This window comes from Besnoitia besnoiti, chromosome VIII (assembly GCF_002563875.1).
Source record: "Besnoitia besnoiti strain Bb-Ger1 chromosome VIII, whole genome shotgun sequence".
Taxonomy (NCBI): domain Eukaryota; phylum Apicomplexa; class Conoidasida; order Eucoccidiorida; family Sarcocystidae; genus Besnoitia; species Besnoitia besnoiti.
Window position 1 is genome coordinate 1,179,320 of NC_042363.1, and position 18,772 is coordinate 1,198,091.

Sequence of the window (18,772 nt, forward strand, 5' to 3'; positions counted from 1 at the left end):
AACGTTGGAGAGTTGTGCGGAGCTAACTATTGCTACGATTCTGTCTCCGCCTCAGCGATAAGGCCTGAATTGACGTGAACGGCGCTAAAAGCCCGTGCGTGTATCAGATCTGCGTAAGGCAGAGTAGATCACGCTGCGAGCGCACACGAACGAGACACACGAACCGCTGCGCACAGATATAACGCCTAGAGGGGCACACATGAACGAGCATGCATGTGGAAGAGCTGTTGCGCCGATATGCACCACGGATCCGTGAAAAAGTCGATACACGACGAGGTGTGTGAGCAACCAGCATCTAAGACGCGTCAGTAAGCGGCAGATTCCTCTGTTTCCCAGTCGATCCACAGCGGGCGAGTCCACTGCAAGTCATGGAACGGCGTCCTCGGCAGGCCTGCTGCAGTTGCCATAGCTATGCTTCATCGATTGTCTCGCCAGGCAACGCGTAGATGGCGAGCAACGAGTGACACCACGGTGCCGTACGGAGTAGCCGTTTCTAAACCGCGCCAGCGAAGCCTCACTGCCCTTGCTGCGGGCACACCGGAGGAACGTGCTAGTGAGCTTCCGCATGCATGCCGCAAGAAGCCAGGACCAGACTAGTTTCCAAGGATGCCAGCTGTCGATTGCGGAGCGAGCTATTTGTCGCATATATTTGTAGCAGGTACTTATGTGCGAAATGTGGCGTCAACGAGGACGCTTCATGAGCTGAGTTTCGACGGGGATATGCGGCGCGCAATTCGCATCACCCTCCCTGAGGGATACGGGTGCTGGATTTTTGTCCTTCTGAGCTATTCGTGCGGAAAACCAAGTGCTTTCAAAATAACGAAGACAGTCGAAGCTCAGCGGCTGCTGAGTGTGCACCAGATGCCCCAGTTTTCTCAGCATGGGTAGCCGAAGGGAGGTGCGGCTTATATTCGGGGGGGATTCAGCTGTCTGGCGGTACAGTGCCCGGGGGACTAGCAAGCATGCCTTCAGGAGCCGCACATCCGCGCCCGTTGTCATTCTCCCACTCTTTTCCTCATTTCGGGGAAACGAAAATCCGCTGCTTTCCTTATCCTCACATCTGACTGCTGTGTTTTAACTGAGTGAGAACTAGCGTTTCCCAGGGAAGCTGGGAAGAAGCCTTGCGCTCTGCACGGGGGCTTCGTCTTCTTGAGGCTATCCTCTTGTTCCACATTTCTCTGTTTCCTTTCTTTCGGCGTTTATCACGTCACCTCTCGAGTTTCGCTCTTCTACACAATCTTCTCAACCGCTTCTGTCGGGTCCCGCTCCGTGGTGCCGCCGTCTTCGTTCGACATTCTTGGAGCCACGACATCTGTCCGCCCGCTTCCGACACGGGAGACGATTTTTCACGGAGAGTCGCCGCGCAGGACGCCATCCGGCTGGAGGTGGCTATGTTGTAATCTTTCGTATATCTGGAAAGTGCGGCTTCCCATTTTTTCGCAACCATGGCCTCTCTGGCGCGTCAGTTGCTCCTGCCTTCTTCCTTAGGCTTGGGGCCGGCCTCGAAGCTCGCATGTGGTGCAGGGCTGTCGGCATCTGCTTCGCGTCGATTCTTCTCGTCGGCGCTCTCCTCTGCGGCGTTCTCTTCGCAGCGAACCGGCTCTTCTTCTCTGGGATTCAGCGCAGCCTTGGCTCAGCAGAAGCGCAACATGAGCGGCGCTCACGATGAGTTCCCTCCGGAGCTTACTCGCGGCGTGAAGGACACCCTGAACATCCCCGTCGGAGGTGAAGGCCTCTATGCACGTGCCAGTGGCCTCGGTAGCCCCATGCTCTTCGTGATGCAGTGGGATCGCCCGACCTGGCAGCCCGTCTGGGAAGACGAACACCAAGTCATCCCCAGGGACGGTTTCGGGTACGCATGCGAGAAAACTCGCGAGGCATATCGCGCTTCGTGGAGAAAGCGTAGGGGCTGCGCAGATGTCCCAATCCGAAAGAGGTCTTTATGGGAGGTTCGATGTGACGGGAAATATTGGGGGGAGGGTTCATATCATTCTATAGTTGCAGGGGCTGGAAGTGAATAACTGGAGGATTCACAGTTTGCGCCCGCAGTCCACGTGAAGGACACAGACGCCGACACGCCTGCACTATTCACGCGGGGGTCGAGCGATCCTGTTTAAGATGTGCAGGAACCGGACCGATTTGCTTTTTCGGTCCCAGCAGGGGATCAGCGTAGGGCCTGGTCGTTTGTTCTACGGAGCGGTGCACCCCTCCTCCGCGGTAGCGTTTTTCTCTTATTCTCCTTGCAGCTTCCTTCCGGTTGTGTTGCGCTGCTCTCCAGTGTGCCGGCTCAGATTCCGCCCGAGGTCTCGCAGCACTTCAAGCACGTCTACTACGTGCCTCCTCAGTTCTTTCCCTTCCTCAAGAAGCTCGCCGACGACACCCCTGCGCTGCAGCCCTTTATGTACAAGCTCATCAAAGGCGACTTCACCTACGACGACTACGAAGAGATGTTCTACAAGTTTGCAAAGCCGCTGAAGATCTACCGCAACCAAATCCCGATGCCGTACCGTACCCCAGAGGAAATGGCTCGCGAGGCAGAAGTTGCGTGGGAAGGCGCGTGGCTCTCTTACAGACAGAAAGTCCTGGCATGTGAGTCATGTTATGCGGTCGCTGAGCTCCTCGTCCGTTAGCGAGGGCGCCGAGCTCGGGATAGTTGCCGTTTTCTTTGGCTGCGACAGCACGGGTGTTTCTGCGCGTAGCAAACGGCATCCGCTTCTTGCATCCGTCGCAAGCACGCTGGCGGAAGCGGTAGAGGCGAATGGGAGCTACTTCTGTACAGCTGCCTGATTAGGGCTTAAAAGTGCAGTCCATACGTACGGCTCGTCGTGCCTGTCCGTTTGAGCAATGTGAAAATACCGATTTGGAGGAAAGACCGAAAAGCTAGCCACGGAAGTGGCGGAGTACAGGAACTACAGGTGGCGCGGCTTCGCGGCTCGCTCGGCGCACGCACTGGTTTCGCGGCCCAGAAATGACTCGAGGTTTCCACGCGCTGCTGCTGACGTGATTTGGCTTTCTCTCTGCAGCTTACAACACGGCCATGTACTTCCGTGAGTATCTGTACGGGGCCTTGATCGGCATCTACTTCGCCTGGCTTTTCCTGGACCAGCACCGTCAGTACCGTCTCGACATGAAGCTCTTCTATCTCGAGGCGCCGGAGCACAAGATCAACTGGGTTGTTCCCAGAGGTGATCTCGTCTAAGGCTCGGTCTTTCACGTGGCATTCGTGAGAAAAGGTGCGGTGTGATACAAACGCACATGCTCACCGCAACAGGATAGATTCGTTGACTCTTACAGCTGGTGTTCGCTGGCGGCGGTACGGGAGGACAGATGGGCGGACAGACGTCTAGGGATAAATCTTCACGGGTAGCCGGCGGGGGAACAAACCATGCAATCGGCCTCCTCCGCAGGGCTAGCCTGGAGGAAAGGGCTTCTGTTGGGCGCAGAACAGACTGTCTGTCTGCTGTACAGCGATGCTGCTGAACTGACCGACCGGTCGGTGGTAATTCACGAACCCCGGTCCACCGTGGTGATCGATTCCCGGGCAGTAGTATGGAATGAGAACACATTTTTCTCTTCACAATAATCCATAAAGATTATTCTCTCCCGTCAGGGAGAGTGTCGCTCCGAGCCGGCCGCAAGAGGTTCCGGCGTGGCGCTGCCCTAACCTTGGGACGACGCGCCAACGCCAGGAGCAGTGGGGCGGACGACTGGAACGCTATTCCAACAGACGTATTTCTCAACGATGCGTGAGCCTTCTCAGAGGCGCTGCTCCAGCCCAAGTAGCTATCAGATCTCGTTTCCGAAGGGACGCAGCTCTCGAGTTAGGTTCAGCCAGTACCGGGCACGACACGTAGGCACGGTGCCTCAGCTCATGGGCGTCATACAAAAAGCCGGGAGCCGAGGCTCAATGAAATGGAACACTTTCGTACTCGGTAGATCATTTGCTTTGCTGGGAACATAGCTGGCCTCCGAACAGCTGTGGTGACACGAAGTGTAGACGACGTACTCTAGGCTAACACAAACAGGCTCAGTCGAGGAGATCGGTTCCCACCCTGCGGTGCGCGCGATTTTAGTCAGCACTGCGGGGGAGTTTGCGTGAACGAGGGCTCTCGTGTACGATGATTTTAGGAAAGGTTCAGTTTCGAATGTTTTCTACCCTTAACGGGAAGTGCAACGTTCGGATGGCTCGGTGCATGCTCATGAAGTCGCCATCAGTCGAGCCACTAGTGAATGCGCAGGGTGGTGCGAGTCAGTCGCAGCTCCTAAGAGGTGAAGACAGGAGTCGTCGTATGGGGCTCGTGATCATACAAGCATGTAAGCAGAAACTGTCTTCTGGTCATTATCCATGTGCGCATGAATATTTGTGGGCATGTAAGACTAGCTGATGGGGAGCAGTCTTAGTGTAGTAGGGTATTCAAACCCGCCAGATGTAGCTGTCTCATCGCAATCAGTGGAATGCCCCTGACAACGACGCTTACTGCACGTCTCTCAGGCGCCTCTAGTGAGCACTTAATGTGAATGGCGTATCCGTACCCTCTCTTTATCAACCCTTCTGGGCGGCGGCAAGGAGCAATAGGTCCGGCCGCTAGAGAAAACAGTCGTCATTCGGCAACTCCAGTCTGAAGGTTCTGATGCCGCAAGGGAAATCAGCCTCGAGGTTTGCCCGCCGGAGTCGTCAGTAGCCAGTTCCATGCGCAGCCAGTACGTACGGCAGAGTCGCCTGGGATGCATCTTGCCGGATCCCAGGCCCAAAATACTGTGGTTTGCTTGGAAGCTGGAAGACGGAATCGTTATTAAGCGCCAGGTAAATTGTAAGGTTGGTGTAGAATACAGGTTACAACGGTTCTTAGAAGAGTGCGCCTCCTTTTCGCGGTGTGATCGATAAGTGTGCCTGTTCCAGCAAGTCCCTCGCAAAGACGCCAGCTACGCATGTATGTGAATCCAGTTATTTTCGTTTGCTTCACGCCCATCACACTAAAGGTTCATTCGTTGCCAAAGTCGGCATGAAAATAAAAGGCGGTGTTCTCTGACTGTAAACAAGCAGGCACAGCTGGGAGGTGAACACCCAGGTAATTGCTGAGCAGGTGCATGCTGTAAAGCACTGACTTCCAATCCATTCCATAGTTTGACAGACTGTGCTACCGGCCGAAACTTTGGCTGTCTCTCTTGCAACTCGGAGGCAGGCGAACTGGCTTCACACTCGACTGGTATCCTCGTAGGCAGCGCGAGGCCGTCGCCTTCTGACGCTCTCTCCTTCAGTCGTGAGAAAGCGGCCCCATAAAATCGCAGCACATGCGCAGTTCGGAAACGGCTTGTCTGCATGGCAGACAAGCCGTTTCTAGGCCCCTGCTGACGACCGCGTTAAATATCCACTGCGTTCGTTTGTATCTGAGAGATCATCTTCTGGCTGTGCTGCGCATGCTATCACATGCGGCACTTGAATCTCACACCTTTCCCTGAATCATGAAACCTCGGTAATTTTGCCTCACACCGACCACGGGTACAAACGCAGGTGTGTCCAGGGCAAATCTCCCGTAAGAGTTCGGTGAACAGCCGAATATGAAAAGAGTATGAAGGCAGAAGCGGTGCCCACCGGAGTGTCAAGGCGGAGCCTTCCCGGATTTGAAGGGAGTGTTATCAATCCGTCAGCACTCGTAGGCATATAAAGACCTGAAAGAAACCATGACGGACAGCGCCGGCAACACCGGCGCCAGGAAGGGAGCTGCAATTCAGCTGACTCCAGTGGAGGCTTTCCGGGCGTGTGTGCTTCTCGATGAAGCGCTGAGGCAATTGAGTTTCGTGAGCAAGCTGGGGCCTGCCGGTCACACGGTCAAAAGAGATGAACTATCTTTGTCAAAGGGCGACGAGATCGTGCGCATGATCCAAGAACAGAGCGGCCTGCAGGAAAAGTGAGCAAATGACTTGAACGGGCCCCGCGTACGTACTTAGATGCGCTAAAGTGCTAGCCACCGCGGCCGTGGCGCCAACGTCGGATAATCGAAGATTGCTCGCCACAGCGAATGCCGACCAAAGCCAGATACGCGAAGTGTTACCCTGTGTATTCAACAAATCCCTCCTTCCGGTGCGAAAGCCGCATCCGAGAAACAGCACAAGAAGTGGGCCTGCGCCCTTCCCTTGCCGGAAGCTCTGCACGGCTTCGCTCCACTTTGATGTTGGTTTCCGGTTAAAGCCAATAGCCGTGAGCAAGACAGAGGCTGCAGATCGTATTATGCGTTTACATCCTAGTGCGCACAACACCCAATTGCACCAGCGGTGGGATTTCTCATCAGCACGCAACTGAGGCTTTCTGGCCTCACTTCCGTGCTGGACTACTCGTCATATCCATCTAGAACGCGCAGGACACACGCAAAAGCGATGCGTTTCATCGCGATTCGCAGGAACCCCACAAGGTACCTGAGCTTGCAACCCTACTGAACTTCCACCTCTTGCCTACAGATTTAAGGTGTTGACAGAAGAGAAACAGGCTTTGAGGGGTTTGAGCAACATCGAAAAGCTGAAGAATGTGGAAAATGAGCTGCAAGAGATTTCCACGAAGATGCGGGAAGCAAACAAAGAGCTCTGCCGTAGCTTGCGGCAAAACCCCAATATTCAAGTACGGAAAAGCCTTTTCCTAGTGCTAACCAGACCTCCGATCCGGCGCGCAAGCCTGAGCTCGCTTGTGATGTCTGGGCGAGATATCCAATCCGGCGCATACTTTCTGCGAATGCCCCTGCCAGGAGAATACCGTGAAACTGCAACTGGAAAGGCAGAAAGTGGAGGAATGGTACGCCGACGTACGAGACGAGCTCAAAAAGGCATACACTTTCAAGTCACTGCAGGATAGGGTGGCGACAGAAAAACACGAGCAAGAGAGGCTCAGTGAGGTACGTGCTCCCTGTCTTCTTTCTGCAAGTCGCGGGGGTGACGCCGCTTGTTGCCGTCGCTTGCCCTAAGAAGAACAGCAGAAAAATCGCCGTGTCTCGGAGATGTGGGATAGGCTAATGCACTACGGTATGGATATCGAGCACATTTAGTTTCCGCGGAGCCAATTTTGGAGAGAAAAGCGGGTGCAAAGCAAGTACACACCTTCCGAGTAGGGAAGCATCCGTCAAGATAGGTTGTAACGCAGGCGCGCGAATAACACAATTTCCATCGAAGGGAGAAGCCTCTCAGTTGCTTCGCTCCTTCCTCGACGGTGAAGTGAACCTTCGATGAGGGGCTGCGACCATCTATTTAAATCATAAGCTACGGGACTTCACCTGTCAGCCCGCTGCTGTCTGAACCTTCTCATGATCCACAAGCAAGACGGCATTTCCGACTATCACAGAAGGTTGTAGAGTCACACGCGTATCGAACCTGGAAGCGAGTACTACTCTGCGGTTGGATTACTTCTGCGATAGGTGAAGAAAAGGACGAGGGAGTCAATGCAAGCTGTACGGCTCCTTGAGGCAGAGTTGAAGAAGGAAACTGCGGAGTATGAGAGGGACATGAAGCAGACGAACGCCGAGATCTCCACGCTAAAGGAAGAGCTCCAGCAGAGCAGGCTGAAGTCTTCGCTTAAGTTGTCGTTCGAAGAAAAACAACTGGCAGCTCAAGAAGAGGCCCTGCTCCGAGTTTTCCAGAAGAAAGAAATCGAGCTTCAGAGCCAACTTGAGAAAGAGCATGAAGAAGCGTCTGTCGAGGAGTTCGCTCACACGCAGGTTTTAAAGTTCTCCAAGGAGTATATTCAAAAAGTAAACAGAACTAAGCAGGCATGATCGCCCTCTGCAGGGAACACGTTGGACCAGGGCACGGAACACCTTAGCTTGTGCGATCATTCGAATAGTATGCATGCAGCGAGATGCTTTATAAATATAACAGCGTGACATCAGCACTTCACCCTAAACCCGCTCGCCCGCGAAGGCATCCACAGGATCGCCTGCAGACAGTTTTGAAGAGACCTGCAATGGTAACTGTGTTGCGCAAACAGGTCCAAGATGAAAGGCAAGCATGGCACGAACGATTCGCCAAGGAAACCGAGGACAAACAGAGGGAGCTTACAGCTCTTTTGAAGCACCAGAATTCTATCATGCGCACGCTTGCGGTCGCCCAACAACGCCTGGTATGGACCGTCACTCGGGTCGGTTCCGCGTTAGGCGTGCCACATCACTCGCAAAAAGTTGCGCTTTCCTCGGGGCTCTTCCTCAAAGGTTTAGGGCCTCCATTCGGGTCTTTGAGACTCCAGAGGACGCACTAATGTGCAGGAGTGCGGGGACAAGTGTCCCTGTAGCAAGAACTCAGGATTCCTGGCGTGTCAGCAAGCCCCTCAGGACTGGTGAACTCGATGTAGTTGTTTTTGGATGCACTAGGTTTTTAAGCCAAGACAGGACTTGATTGCCCATGTGTCGGGATTGGCTGATGCTTGCATGGGCCGCGGAGCTCACGCTGCATTGACAGTTGGGTGTCGTGTGGAATTGGGAGAGAGCAGACGTTTCATCGCATCCAAAGCACCATGAAATGTCGATTTTCTTAGGATGAAGACCAGGAGCGCAGAGACGCGGAAGAGAAGGCGGCGATCACCAAGGCAGCGCTTCTAGTCGAGAGAGCGAAACAAGACGACAAGCTTAAGCAAGCAGCCGTCACTATCCGGCACTTTGCCCGTGTATTCCTGAAAAACATTCAAGAAGTGCTTCAGGAGTCAAGCAAAGGCAAAAAGAAAGGGAAGGACAAGAAGGGGAAGTGAACCCGTCAGCGTGAATACGATATTCGGCTTCGCTGCTTTCCTCCGCCGAGCGAGGTCGGTGTGTAACCTTGACGAACGCGGCATAGAAGCCTTTCGTTGTGTAGACCGGCGCACGCTGAGCTTATGCTGATTGGCTGATACCTTGCCGCCATCTACATGCAACGATTCAGGTCCCGGTCACGCTGTCCGTCTGCGACCAGACACGTACTCGAGCCTGGAGCATTATTGTTCACGTAGCTTCTTGTGTCGAATCTCACCCCGTGGCAGCGTTTCCCCCCTCGTTTTTTCCTGCGCCGTGCTGCCTGTTTCAGTTCCACTGTCGAGTGTGGGGTCCCTCACTTCAGCTCTCGAGATTGAACCTCCTTCGGCCGGGTAACCGGTGTGGCCGTGTGAGCCTTTTCTGCGGAAAATCGCGACAGCACTGATGCTAGGAACCCCACGCCCTTTTGAAGGGTTTCAGGGAGTCTTCTGCATTCACTCGAGGAAGGGCTATTTTGAGCACGCCGCCAACGACTGCTGGTTTGTAAACACAGTCGCAGTTGGTCGGCTGAGCCACGATTTGACCACGTCAAGCGTCCTATCTCTTTCTGAAATCGCCGAAGAGGAGCTGTGTGACACTTAACCCAACGGAGCTCTGTGTCACCAGAGATCCGCTCAGAAACGACTTGGCAAGCTGCACTCAGTGAAACCCCCTGTCGGCAAGAAAACGAAAGCGTCGATCCCCATACTTGAACAGTGACTGATGCCGTCTGGTGCAGGGATTCGTCGCTGAATTCTACACACCTTAGACGCAGGCTAGTCGCAGCCGATAGTGCGTCGCGAAGCGTCGCTTGATTGCGGGTCGTGTGCGCGGGACTGCTAAACTATTTTTACGCGTCCTAATCTTGATTCCGGGAGAAAGTATCTACATGGCCATCCAAGGATGTCGCTTCAGCAAAATGGACTGTGCAGCATAGGCTGCCTGAGCATGAGAGCCCCAGCCCAGGCTTCACCGGCTGCCACGCCAGCGAGGGCCGCCCACACTTTTACAGGAGCCACCGGCGAGTTCGATCCTCAGAAGTACGAAAGACCTTCGATGAAGCAAGACGAGATCGCCGCACTCAAGAGACTGTTCGACGCCTGCGATACAGAAGGCACAGGGCAAATCCATCTGCGTGATCTGAAGCATCGCATGCATGTGAGCATCTCACAACGGCAAGTTCCTGGCATTGTAGTTTTCCAGTGCCACGATTTTTGGGCGCGGGGCTCAGACAAACAAACGGAGGACCCTTTCCATGGCCTTTTAGTACCCCTGCGGCCACACATGCCACTGCTGGGCTGTGGGGGTGCTCAGTCCTTTGTTCGGGCAAGAAGACAACAGCTGGAGAGAAAGCCCTCTCTTCCACCCTGTCTTTCGCCGCAGAGGTGGACCGACTCTATGCATGCGGTAAAGCGGGGTGGAATCAGAAAGGCAAGCGCACTTTACACATCCTCGGTGACTATATGACACCGTCGGCGCTATCACATGTGCTTGGAAGACATGCGCGAGCCATGCTGGAATGACCGCGGACCCTCGCTGGCTTACTTTTGTTGCCTACAGAATGCAGGATATGAGTCGAGGGGCGACGTAATCGGCGAGATGCTGAGCCACTTGGATCGCGATGGCCGAACGAGCCTCAACTTCAAACAGTTCCTTGATTTACTGACAACTGACGAGACGCCGTACAAAACCCCGGAGGACATCTCCCGCACCTTCAGTCAGTTCGATCCGGAAGGCACGGGGTTCATCACTCACAAGATGTTGGCTCGAACCGCGCGGGAACTGAACATGACGCCTAACCCGGATATTAGCGAGATTTTGGAACGAACCGACGCAGACAATGACGGGAAAATTGGCAAAGATGAGTTTCACAACGTCATGGACAAGCAAACCTTCCCTTAGTTGCTAGCTGCTCAACCCTTCTTGACGTGAACTCCTCGCCGCTGACACCGAGGGACCTTCTGCAGTCCACAGCCTAGGTTTAGCGGGTCTCAAACGGTCAGATCCGTTCTCTTTGGCGAGAAAGCAGACACTGGTTCTTCAGGAAGCTCTCACAAGATAGAAAAGTACGGCACCGTAATCCGTCATTGCCAGCTCTTCGGTCGCACCGTTACAGAACACCGATCGCCTCAAATTTATGGGCACCTGCGGGCATCGCGAGCAGACTTCTAGTCAAAGGCGCATGGCGCTAGCTGTAGTGTGTTTCAGAAGAAATGCCTTCCCCGTGGAGGGCGTCGCGCACGGCGGCAGACCTGAGATATCCTGCTCGCTTGCCTTTCTCGTATACCACAGAGCGACTCACTGCTCGGCGTAGCTACTCTACTCTCTCTCGAATCCACGCGAATGCGAACTCGAAAGATGTTTTCTGCTAGCTGAGGCTGGCGAGACCGCGCTCGCCGCTACTCTCCCGCGCACGGTGACCTCTGCACTCTGAGGCAGTCTGCGTGACGCCGGAGCGAACTACCGTCTCGCTGAGCGTACTGAGGTGATGCGACCCACGGATGCCGCAGTGAACCGCGAGAAAAGCACTTTGACTGCACTGTGTCCGTCGTTGGAATGGTGAATGCAGCACGCACACGGGGTCCTCGAAAACGCGGCAATGCCACACACTGGAAACGACTTGCCTCGGGGCCGCAGTGCCTCGAAATGTACCCGCGCGGAAGCATAGATATGACGCTCTGTGCTGTAGCTATTGCCACACGGCCTACATCCCAAAAAAGAAGGCATGTTTTCCCGCGCTTTCGCACAAGCAAGAAAGACTCGTGCCGTTGCGCCAAGCCACCTTGCCTCCACACACTCTCTCCTGACTGTCGGCCGCCACTCCGCTCGTTCGTCGCACTCTCCTTCTGCGAAGTTCCCTTTTTTCCACCTGCCCCGTTTGGGATCTCTTTTCGCGCTCTACTTGCGCTCTACATTCTGGGTTGCGCCTTTTCAGCGATATACGGCATCTTGTTCACCCCCACGAACTGGCCCTTGGAGTTCACACGCATGACAGGAAAGCCGCGCCGCACTCGCGGCGGGAACAGCATGCCGGAAACGCCTTGCCGGTAGAAAGGCCGAGCAGGAAGCTGCCAGTCCGCAACGGCGCCAGAGTGCTTGTGCAGCTGCAAAGAGAGAGTGACCCGAGTCACACAGAGAGCGTTTCTCACAGGCAGCACAGTGAACGGATCGCGCGCCAACGCGGAACCGCGCCGGTTCCACGCGCCACACTCTGCACGAAACACGGGAGCGGGACGCTTGTATACACATGCTGGTTGTCTCGCTGGGGTCGGTCATGAGATACGGACAACCAAGTTTTTCATGACCGCGGCAGCACCGCTAGACAGGAAAGACCAATCTTACCATGAGAGGAGGAGGCTCCAAAACGCGAGACGAGCGCCACAGGAAGGGCCTAACATTCGAGAAGTAGTGCGTCTTCTGCCGGCGAATGACGCCGTGGTGCTGCACATCCACGCAGGCAAACAACATTGCCACGGCACAAGATGAAGAAACTCAAACCCGCCCGCCGCACGCTTCCAGCTTCACGCAGCGCCACAGACTTGGAGAACGGGGATGGAATGTGAGAAACATAAATGGAAAGAAGCTCTGAGGTGAAGTAGCGAGCTGCGGCCGACAGTGATGAAGAAAACGCGCGCGGAGATCCTTAATGGAGGTCACACACTGACGCACAGCTTCAGACCTGCTCCCGATTCTCACCGCCTCAAAATGCGCAAATTACGCGGCTGCGGAGTGCACAGAACTTCACATGCGCACGGCTACGCGCAGGGCCGTAAGCGCATATACATTGCAGACCTGCCTCTGTATACGGACGCAGCTATTTCTGCTCAAAAGGACAAGTTGGTAGACGGGAGATGGAGAAGCTGCATGCAGATTTCACCTTTTTGAAGGAAAGTCGCGTGTGCTTTCGGCAGAACATGAGCATGCCATCTGTGACATCGAGGAGGCGTCGCTGCTTCTGACTCCAGTAGACCGGCGCCGGGACGACCTGGACACATGCAAGAAACGGCACGACAGCCACAAACGCTCGAGCCCATGTAGCAAATCAAAAACCTGAAAGGACGCTTCAGCGAAGCTATGCTCACACGCCACGAACCAACAGAGAGACGGCCCTCAGCCCATTCCCTTCCACTGTGTCCTCTATCTATATATATGTATAGTTATGTATAGCTATCTATCTATATCATCCCAATCGACCTCGCTATGCCTGTCCCCCGTAATCCTCAAGATGCAGTTTTCCGCCCTCGCTGCACGACAGCCCCGAAGGGCGCATCCGCAAGCTCTTTGGAGAGACACCTGGACCGCGAATCGAACGGATGGCTGGTTGCCTGCCACCAGTGGTCAGGCATCCAAACACCGTCGCTTCTCAAAAACTTTTCTTTTAAAGCCAGACGCAATTACCTGGTGCTCTGGCAGCCAAGCCCGCTTGGCGGCCTGGGCGGCCTCGGCTAGCAGCGCCGCGTTCGTCGCGTCTCGCTCCACGAAGGTGATCTTCCGCAGCGTGTAGTTCGGCTCCACCGCGTCTACCTGAACAGAAAACAAATAAGGAAGCTCGAGGGCGACTTCTAACCGGCCTCGCGGCGCATGCAGCTCGCTAGGGAAGCACACTTCGAGAACGCCAGGCGCAGACGAAGAAAATGACGAGCTCTAGGGTCGGAGGTCGCCTCAGTCTCGGCGCAGACTACAGGCACGGCTTGTTTGGCGTGTGAGATCAGGGACTCTTGAGAATTTGGTCACGCACATCCGCGTCCCGACGCAAATTTCATCGGTGTGCGTGTGCCCCATTGAGCCCAAAACACTACTCCCCCCTTGCAGGCTCAGGCGCTACACTCAGTATACGGTGAAGCAGCTTGTGCATGAGTCACACACGGGGTAAATACACCCAAATAAAAAAGAGTCGTCTACCGCCTGCGGCCCCTGATGGCCTATACCAAGGAATCTAGAAGGGACATGCAGCGCCGTGCTAAAGCTGAAGTTTTGCCGGAAACAGCAAGCCCTGACACGACCTGGCAGAACTACGCCTCGCAGAAAACTCAAAAACAGACTCGGTTGGGGAAGTATCCACTCGAGTTGGAGGCTGGCTAGATGCTTCAGGTCTCTCTCCGTACCTGTAGAAGCTGCTCAACGGCGGACTCAACGAGAATCTCTGCGGCTCCCCGAGGCTCGTAGCCGTAGAGCCCGATGCCCACGAAGGGGAGAATGAGCGATCCAGGGCCTTGCTGGTTCAGATCGGCGAGCGCCCGGCGCATCGTGAAGCGCAGACGACGCGCGGCCTCCGTGCTGTTCCCCTCTACGAAAAGAGAAGCCGCAACAAAACGCGTTCGCCGCAGGTCTCCTCGGCGAAAAGACCGCGCTCGCCAGACGACATGTCGACGGAAGAGACGTCTCAATCCGCTAGAACCGTGCAAAATGACGCGACACGAACCGCGTCCATACGAGACGCGCGTCCACACTCAACGCCGACAACGTGCAGGCCGACGAAGAGAAGAAGTGGGCGGCAGCGCAAACGCCAGCACAGAAAGCGGCGACGCGTTAAAGACTCCACTCAAACAACGCAGCTTGAAAGACGCTTCAAAGAAAGAATCGGAAAGGAGAGCCACGAAGGAGGCAAACCTCGAAGAAGGTGACCAAGAGCAAGAGAAAAGAAGGCAAGGCGCGACGGAAACAGCGAAGGACAACGGAGACTGACACCATCCCAACCGGAAAAGAACGCGGCAAAGGAACGGAGCACAAGGTTCACATCCTTGCTGCAAAATGCCTCCAGTGTCAAGTCTCAATTTTTCCAAAAAAAAGTATTTTGAATGCGAGAAAACACCTTGTCACAAGAACACGTATAATTTTACAAAGTTAAATCTCCTTTCATTTTTTTCTAGAAAAACCAATAATGTAAATTTGAAAAAATGTGATTTTACCAGAGCCATCAGAGAGAGCGGAATGAACGCGCGACTTACGCCAGTAGTAGGGCGTGACGACGAATGCGAGAAGGCTGACACTCGGGCAGACGCCAAACGTCGGTGTGAGCACAACGTCGCCTGCGAGAACGCAAATTCAACACGCTTCAAATAGATATGAAGAACTGTGGAACATACACTTGAAAGACGCCTTCAACGCGCGCCGGAGTGAAACACGGCCCCTCCTCACTCAGGGGCGACTTCTGTCGACTGGGCATGCGCCCGCGCGAGAGAGACAGAAACGCGACGCGTCGAAAGCGAAATGACGCTCCAAGGAGAAGCGACGAAGCCGCGCGGAGGAGTGTCCGACAGAATTTGATGAGTCAACGAAGAACAAAGCGAAGAAGACGCAGGACACAAACGGATGAGACTTGGTAGCGGGAGAGGGGTGCCGCCGGTGATCAGCAAGATGAGACTTCCAAGGGCTTCGAAGCAGACTGCGGCACGCCTTACCTGGATCCAGACCGCCTGCAGCATCTTCCCTATGGACATTCTTCTGCAGGGGAGAGAAGCCGAGCTGCCGCTGCTTCTCTGGCATGTCGCCGCCTTCGCTCGCCAACACGCCTCGCGCTGTACAAGCAAAACACAGAATGTAAAATCTCAAAATCAATGGAAAACAGCGCAGACGCCGAGCTTCCAAGCGAGCACGCCACGCCTCTCGCACAACAGGCAGGGAGGCAAAACGCAAACGACGCAAGAAGACGAAAAAAATAGCCGCGCACGAGGCGAGCAGAAGAAAACCTACACAGAGAGAAAATCGACGAGATGCGAGCTGGAGTGCCTCGCTATTCTGACACATCCCACAGAGAGATGGGAGCCATGCTTTGTTTAGAAAATAAAAATACGAAACGACAGCAAACTGATAGGCGTTCTCGCAGGCGACGTCGTACTCACACCGACGTTTGGCGTCTGCCCGAGTGTCAGCCTTCTCGCATTCGTCGTCACGCCCTACTACTAGCGTAAGTCGCACGTTCATTCCGCTCTCTCTGATGGCTCTGGTAAAATCACAATTTTTCAAATTTACGTTATTGGTTTTTCCGGTAAAATAGACGAGGACGAGAAAAGGGAAGGCTTTATGAGGCCCTTACCCGCTTCCCTCTGCTGCAGTTTCTGCTTCACTTCAGTGAATGCCGCCTTCTGGAGTGCAGTGCCTCCTCTTTCGAGGATCTCTAGCCCTGGATAAATTCGGAAAAAATTAAAAAAAAACGTATGCAGTCTTCAAGAACGCTGGATTTCCATCACTCCCCTCGATGTTTGCTCCTGTAGCTGCTCTCGATTCGGTCCTCTTCTTTTCCCTCATGCAGGCCTTCACTTCGCTGCCTTCTCCTGCCTGCGCTCTCTCAACCCTCTTCCAGGGCGACGCGCCGCCCCTTGTTTTCTCATCTTCCCACCGGCGTCTGCGCATCCACACCCCCCCTCCCCCCCCTTCCGCGCTTGCGGTCTCGCGGAGCTATGCGGCTGGCGTGCCTCCTCACCGAAGCCTCTGTAGGGCAGGAAGTTTGGCGGCACGGGGACGAGGAGAGCGTCTGCCGCGACCTCGTTCCTTCGTTCTTCCTGCGTCGCGGGCTCCTTCGCGTCTCCTTCGCTTCGCTTGCTGGCAGCTCCCGCGAGGATGTCGCCGTGGACGATGTTGATCTCCCCGAAGCCAGGCAGCTCGATTTTCTCCACGGCTCCGCCGTACTGCGGGTCCTCGGGCGTGAGGAAGAGCGAGGCGAGGGCGTTGGCATCGCCACCATGGTCGCCCTCCTCGCTCGCGCGTTGCTTCGACAAATTCCGCAACTCCTGCTCCATCGCCGCGGCGCCCGCGCCCGCCGTTCCTGCGTCGGGTCGGTGCGAGAGAGGAAAGAAGAAATCCCGCCGAATCCACTCTTCTGCGGAGCGGACGAGGACGCTCGGCTCGGGGGTATGGACCGCCGACTCCTCGGCGAAGGCCGCGGCCTTCGCCGAAGCGGCGGATGCGGGCGACGAAGAGGACGGCGACGGAGGGAGAGGAAAGGGTGCGTCCGACGGCGGGCGCTCCAACTGGCGCAGATACTCCACGTGTCCGCGGGCTGCGCGCTCTTGATGAAGGCGGAGTTTGCGGGAGAGGTGCGACGAGGAGAAGGAACGCGCCAAGAGGCAGGGAACGGGCGGAGAGCAAGCCAGCAAACGCGACAAGGGAGACGCGGAGAAAGAGCGGGCGCCGGCGGCGCAAGGCGAGGTCGCAGAAGGCACCTGGTGACTACAAGAGTGACTAGAAGAGGCGGGTTTGGGGCGAGAAGGAAGCGAGGACGCAGAAGAGCGCCGAGATGAGCCAAGGCGAGAGGCGGAGACGCACAACAGAGGAGGGGGACAGCTAGACAAGGAACGTGATGCGGGACAAGGCAGGCTGCGGGCTCGCGGCGAGGCGACGAGCAGGCGCGCGCTGGGGGGTAGAGGCCCCTGCCTCAGGCCCCGCAGCGCGCCTGAGACTGCCATACGTGAGCTGTGCATCTTGCTAGGTCGACACCGGACGGAAAGATGCAGGGATTCTGCGCATTTTTTAGGTTGCAGCTACAGTTTCTACAGCGCCAGGCTCTGCGCGCAGGCAGCCGAAGTGTGCCTGGCCACGGACGGAAGAGGGGACTGCCTTCTGTTCCTGGGTCGACCTCTCGGTTCTAGGGCTGGCGCCGCTAGTCTGCGAAGAAAGAAAAGAGAGAGAGAGAAGACGCCGGAAGGATCGAAGGAGGAGATCGCGGTGCGCCTTCAGGGACTCTTTGCTACGGGTAAGGAGAGGACAGAACGTCCCCCTCGAAAGGCGCCGATATCCTGGTCGATGAGGACAGTTCGTGCTGCCCAAAAACAGACAAGGCGAGGAAAGAAAACTTGAGAAGCAAAGGTATTCCTACGCGGAAAGTACCGGTCAAATCACGCACACGGGTCAGCGTAGTCAATACGCCAGAGCCGCCCGAGCATGCAAGCATGCCATCGCTTTGTGCCTTCCAACGAGACGTCCTCCGAAGGACATCTGTCTCTCCAGCGCGTGTCGCTCATAATCTGCCCTTCTTGGCGCAGACTTTCGTCATGTGTGACCAGACAAATCCGTGTCTCTTCCTGCGATCTCTCCTGTGCGGCGCATGCCTCCCCTTTCGACAGGAGCCGCTACATGCGCAGCCCCAGTCCTTTTCGCCCCCGAGCATGTGCCTCGTTCCGGGGGAGCTCTCCCAGGCTCCTTCTCTCTCAAGACAAAAGCCTTTTCGCTGAAAAATAGGTCCTCATGTGCACCAGTCACCAGTGTTCGAGGGCTAGCCGCCGAGACCAGGTGGAAGGCAAGCTATACACGGCTGTTCGCTGTATTCCTGCTGACCGCAAACAGCGGAAAAGCTGAACCGCACGCGAAAAGGATCGCTGCGGGCCTGCTGTCACCCGGCTGGGGCGAGAAACCCATCTGCCAAGCGGTTTCTTGTCTTCTACGCTCTCTCTATCTGCGGGGGTCGCGGTTAGCCTCCCTTCCTCTGAGCTCGTGTGTAAGTGATCAGGTCTACATATCTGTGTGAAGTTCCGGTCTTTCTTTTTTTTATCGTCAAGCTAAGAGGCCGTAGGCCGGCGCGCCTCCGTGGCGTCTCCGTCGCTGCGAAGGGTGCGCGTTCGAAGGGAAAGATTGCTGATCTTGTCAATCCGCAAAAAAAAGGAGCAAAGATAGGAGAGCGGTTTTCTGCGGCATGCGCTCCTCTGTGACGTTGTCTCGCTAAATTCCACGCGTGGCGCGCGGGGAGACTCGCAGGAACGAGAGAAATGGAGCCGGGAACCGGCCGCGCCAGCGGCAGGTAGAAGCACGCTGGAGCACGCGCCGAGTGCGAGGCGAGAGGGGTCGCGCGCACAGCTGCGCAAAGAATCCGTGAATTGGAGAGTTGGGAGCGGGTTGTTAGGCGGGGAAAACAGCGCGCGGTGGCTTCCACGCGCTGTGTCGCAGGTTTGCTGATCGTGCGGCCGAACATCTCGCGGGAGGCTCTTTTTTCCCGTTTCTGCCGCTTTCTTCGCCGTCTTTGCTTTACGCGGTGTATGTCCAGCTGGGCCTCGCGCGAGCGCGCCAGCAACGTACCATTCTCGCTCGCCCCGCTTTTT

General features: G+C 55.7%; 4 protein-coding genes across 4 annotated transcripts; 3 read left to right on the forward strand and 1 right to left on the reverse strand.

The window, feature by feature from the left end:
- Positions 1–1,445: 1,445 nt before the first annotated feature.
- Positions 1,446–3,199, forward strand: BESB_082970 (uncharacterized protein; the record flags this gene model as incomplete). The annotated part of the gene is made up of 3 exons (XM_029366647.1): positions 1,446–1,852; positions 2,279–2,589; positions 3,024–3,199. 3 exons carry the CDS (start codon positions 1,446–1,448, stop codon positions 3,197–3,199), a joined length of 894 nt encoding a protein of 297 aa, XP_029217107.1.
- A 2,483-nt stretch (positions 3,200–5,682) lies between these two features.
- On the forward strand, positions 5,683–8,722 carry BESB_082980 (uncharacterized protein; the record flags this gene model as incomplete). Its single annotated transcript, XM_029366648.1, has 6 exons — positions 5,683–5,909; positions 6,457–6,613; positions 6,738–6,884; positions 7,401–7,733; positions 7,970–8,101; positions 8,513–8,722. 6 exons carry the CDS (start codon positions 5,683–5,685, stop codon positions 8,720–8,722), a joined length of 1,206 nt encoding a protein of 401 aa, XP_029217108.1.
- A 922-nt stretch (positions 8,723–9,644) lies between these two features.
- On the forward strand, positions 9,645–10,643 carry BESB_082990 (EF hand domain-containing protein; the record flags this gene model as incomplete). Its single annotated transcript, XM_029366649.1, has 2 exons — positions 9,645–9,899; positions 10,302–10,643. The coding sequence occupies 2 exons, from the start codon at positions 9,645–9,647 to the stop codon at positions 10,641–10,643; spliced, it is 597 nt and encodes a 198-aa protein (XP_029217109.1).
- A 1,007-nt stretch (positions 10,644–11,650) lies between these two features.
- BESB_083000 (uncharacterized protein) lies at positions 11,651–17,161 on the reverse strand (the record flags this gene model as incomplete). The annotated part of the gene is made up of 9 exons (XM_029366650.1): positions 11,651–11,845; positions 12,084–12,182; positions 12,619–12,726; positions 13,140–13,265; positions 13,847–14,028; positions 14,690–14,770; positions 15,143–15,259; positions 15,778–15,864; positions 16,165–17,161. The coding sequence occupies 9 exons, from the start codon at positions 17,159–17,161 to the stop codon at positions 11,651–11,653; spliced, it is 1,992 nt and encodes a 663-aa protein (XP_029217110.1).
- Positions 17,162–18,772: the final 1,611 nt, after the last annotated feature.